The following is a 4,706-nucleotide window of genomic DNA, read 5'->3' on the forward strand; positions in this document are numbered from 1 at the left end:
ACTGATGGTCTCGTTTGCTGTTACATGTCATTTATGATCATCAGAGGGAAAATGAGACTGTTTCAGAAAATATTGAAAAGTTCCTTGTAGCTACTTTTTTTTTTAAATGTCAGATAAAATTACCTCTTGTCAATAATGTAACACATTGTTGGCAAAAAGCAATTAAAATGTTTGGTTCATAAAAAAAAGAAAAATGTGATTATGTTAATGGAAAATTACAAGAATAATCTAACCTTTGTGACATTAAAGCTGGGGTATATGATTTCTTAAAGTTAACATGAGCTGTACACTTTGACCAATCAGAGCGAGGCTCCGATTCTCTGTTCTTATTGGCTGTTGGGACTGTCCATTCACTTTGGCACGACTTTGTTGGTGTAGAGCGTGTCAGGGAGGGACCATAGGGGAGGGACCAAAGAGAACAAGTGGAGCGGTTGAGGTATTTGGATTCGAATCTCTATCCCAACTGCTATTTTCTCCCCAAATCATATACCCCAGCTTTAAGTACTGAAAAAATGAATACGTTACTTGCTGATACATAGCTTGAAGAGGAGACAGACTTATGAAAAAAAATTAAACTTTCCAGCATTTCGATTGGTCGGCCGGTGTGTTAACCCCGCCCTGCTCCGTACCTTTCTGTACCTTTAAAAAGCTAAAAAACAAATGAAATGTTTTCCGGAATATATATATATTTATATTGTACCTATTTCAAAAACTAATAAATAAATATGTGCTACAGCGTAATGGAGAGGAGAGTAATAATGCTTTGTGTTTTTGTGAGATTAAACCCAAACTGGCGCAGTAGTAGCAACGTAAAATCAACGCAAAGAAAATGGCATAATGTGATTTTGACAATATATTTGGGACAACTTAAGCAATTGTTACTTCTTGAGCAAATGCCATTTTTATCAACTTGAAGGCTAAAACATATCCCGCCTCAAGCACGTACCATATAAAGGGAGTTCAATCCTTAATCCACGCAGAAAAAAATTAAAATAAAAATACATTTTCAACTATAGCTTCTGTCCACAGTGTACAACAACTGCATGGTACCGTGGTAGGATGGGGTTATATACTGGGTTTAAAAAAAAAAAAGTATAATAAAAATATAAAAATGAATAGTTTCAATTCAATGCAATAATGCAATATAAAAGTTTCCAAGTATTACTCTGTACCATAATGCCTTTTGCTTAAGTGTGTTTCAAATCTCCCTTTTTTTTTAATACTGTATGGATAAATTAGAACCATGTGATAGTAACAATATCTAGAGGGCTCTGTTTACATTACACCCCCCCCCACCCCATGAGTCAACTGACTTTTTAAACATGTTAAGGTTGATAGGGGGGGGGGGGGGGCAAAGCAGCGTTATACTGGCAGCATCCATTGTGAGTTTTGGGGAAAAATAATAATAACAATAATAATAATAATAATAAATGTACCGGGACGAGATATGCATATATATAAAAAAAAAAAAATGCAAGCGTTTTTGTCGTCATCTGTGATGTTGCTGTTGTTGTTGTTGTTTTGGGCGGGCCTTCGTTGCCGGGGTGATAAGAGGTCAGAGGTCACCGAGCAGAGAAGAGAGGAGGAGAGGGGGGGGGGGACCGCTGCTGCCATGACGATCAGTCTGAGAGGGAAAACACAGAATTAACACATTACAGTCAATTTTACAACACGCGAAAACTTATTTCTCGGGGGCGCCTTTAGCTCAGTTGGTAGGGCGTCCCACTCCCGGGCCGGGCCCAGCAGCAGACCCGGGTTCGATTCCCACCCGCGGTCGTTCTCTGCATGTCATTCCCCTCTCTGCCCCATTTCACCTCTGTCTCTTCACACTGTCAAATAAAGCATGAAAAATGCCCAAAAAATATCTTAAAAAAAAAAAAAAAAAAAAAATACACAAAAACTAAAAAAAGCTAGTAAATATCAGGTTAGGAGAGATATTAAAGGTGCAGTCAGTGATTCTGGAGAACACTTGTTTTCAGAATCACTTTGTCAAAATCAGTGAATATTTCCTTATGATTCGCTACCTGTCTGTACTGTGTGTGTGTGTGTGTGCGCGTTGAAAAAATGTCCATGTCAACGTACAGCCCAGGCTCAGTAAACGGGCAAAGTTGCTATAGCTACGGCGGGCCCCATTGTCTGAATACACCTTTACATTTACATCTAAGTGTATCTAAAACATAAAATATGTCCAGGTGAGTGAGTGAGTGTGTGGTGGTAGAACTTTGTATTCAGCTGACTGCCAGCAGAGACAGAGAGAGAGAGAGACACAGACAGACAGACAGAGAGAGAGAGAGAGAGAGAGAGAGAGAGAGAGAGAGAGAGAGAGAGAGAGAGACAGAGACCTCTTACATGCAACACACGGTGAAAGAGAGAGAGGGGAGGTACACACACACACACACACACACACACACACACACACACACACACACACACACACACACACACACACACACACACACACACACACACACACACACACACACACACACACACACACACACACACACACACACACACACACACACACACACACACACACACACACACACACACACACACACACACACACACACACACACACACACACACACACACACACACACACAGTTTTGGTCAGCCCTGGATGACCCTGGCTATGGCCGTGGTCCAGTTGGGTTATTCCACTAACAGTTTGTCTTTGTCTCGCGGGACAATGTGAAGCAGAAACGCTTTGACAGACAGGGGCCACGGGCGGAATGTGTGTGTTACCACGGACACACAGGCAACCAGCTGGCATGTGATATAATATATATTTCTGTTTTTATTTATTTTTTCAAGATTATTTTTTGGCATTTTTATATATATATATAATTTTATGAAATGGTGCAGAGAGGGGAATGACATGCAGAGAACGACCTCAACGAAAGTAAATGGACATTGTTTAACATTTAAAATAACTATTTACATAAAAAGCCGGTGAATCTGAAAAAACAACAGGAAATACTGTATTTGTATTGCAATTTCTTCCATCAGAATGCAGTGTGTGTAGTACATGTACAGAGTGTAGTAAACGTAAGTCATTATGCTAGGAGTGTTCACAACAAACTATGACACGAACAATACTCTTCATAACAGTGGAAGACGGACGGATAGAGAGAGGTAGAGAGACAGAGAGAGAGACAGAGAGAGGGAGACATAGAGAGAGACAGAGAGAGACAGACAGACAGAGAGAGAGACACAGAGAGAGACAGACAGACGGACAGAAACAAGTCTGAGGTCGAGGGGTTTATGTAGTTCAGAGGACTTTGATCAAAACAACGCCGAGGACACGAGGCCGTCTGACCGACACACACACACACACACACACACACACACACACACACACACACACACACACACACACACACACACACACACACACACACACACACACACACACACACACACACACACACACACACACACACACACACACACACACACACACAACACTGCTGTGCTCGCCAAACACCTGCATTGGCCAACAGCTTGTTGTGTGGTTGTAACACTGGTCCCTAAACCCAAATCACCCAGCTGGGACAACACATGAAAGGCAGCGAGTGAGTGAGTGAGTGAGTGAGTGAGTGAGTGAGTGAGTGAGTGAGTGAGTGAGTGAGTGAGTGAGTGAGTGAGTGAGTGAGTGAGTGAGTGAGTGAGTGAGTGAGTGGGTGAGTGAGTGAGTGAGTGAGTGAGTGAGTGAGTGAGTGAGTGAGTGAGTGAGTGAGTGAGTGAGTGAGTGAGTGAGTGAGTGAGTGAGTATGGGCTAGAGAGAGAGAGCGCGCGATTGAATGAGTGAGTGAGTGAATGAGTGTGTGTGTGCTAGAGAGAGAAAGAGCGCGATTGAATGAGTGAGTGTGTGTGTGTGTGTGTGTGTGTGTGTGTATGATTATTCAATACTAAGAATTCCATGTAGAGTAAAATATGTTTAGTAAACTAACGGCAGGCTCTGTGGATGTAAACAAATCCTCCTCCTCTGAAACACAAAGTTCCTCTGAGCCCCTTTAAACGCTGTCAAACTTCAGTTAATTCATTGAGCAACGGGTTCGGAGGGTTACGCGCCCCACACACATCCTACCTCTACTGCGCGTCTACCTCGCGTCTGCGTCTGACTTTTGGTCACAGACTGTGAAATCAACGTAGAGCGAGCACACATCCAACCTCAGACGCACTGCTGAGGCGCGTCGGAGGCACGTCTGCAGCGCCGCTCCCCTTCACCTCAGGAGGCTCGCCTATTTTTTTTCTGAGAGCAGCGCGTCTCTCTCGGGTCTCTGTGCTTTAACTGATAGAGAAATACTCTGCTGACAGTCATACCAGCAGCATTCACTCTAGTTACACGTTTACCCGGTGTGTTTATTTCAAAATAAAATATCCCTCAGTCGTATACGCGAATAATCCCTTTATTTCACGATTTAATTGTGCAATCAAAATCCGAGGGATTTAAAACCTAATTTTCAATTAGTTCTGGCATTTCATTTTTGGATAAATGACACATATAGAGATCCAATATAGTGAAGAAATAAAAAAGATCATGATGAGCGCAACAGTTTTCCGTTGCTCTATCTGTGTCTACGGCCTTCTTCTTCCCCGACCACACCCCCCTCTCTCTCTCCCGTATAAATCAGTAAAGTGATTTTTGAAATACTCTGCTGAGAGTCATATTGACTTCATACTGGCAGCTTTCGCTGTAG

At 42.4% G+C, this 4,706-nt stretch overlaps 1 protein-coding gene across 1 annotated transcript in view; it reads right to left on the bottom strand.

The window, feature by feature from the left end:
- Window positions 1–1,542: 1,542 nt before the first annotated feature.
- Window positions 1,543–4,706, bottom strand: part of irs4b (insulin receptor substrate 4b) — a gene marked incomplete at its 5' end in the record, with an annotated part of 14,139 nt that continues 10,975 nt past the window's right edge. The window contains one exon of the mRNA XM_080051673.1: window positions 1,543–1,624. Within this exon, the coding sequence (XP_079907799.1) occupies window positions 1,620–1,624 (5 nt within the window). The 3' untranslated portion in view covers window positions 1,543–1,619. The remainder of the gene's footprint in view (window positions 1,625–4,706) is intronic.

The sequence above is a fragment of the Ammodytes marinus genome (assembly GCF_949987685.1).
Source record: "Ammodytes marinus genome assembly, chromosome: 23".
Lineage (NCBI taxonomy): Eukaryota > Metazoa > Chordata > Actinopteri > Uranoscopiformes > Ammodytidae > Ammodytes > Ammodytes marinus.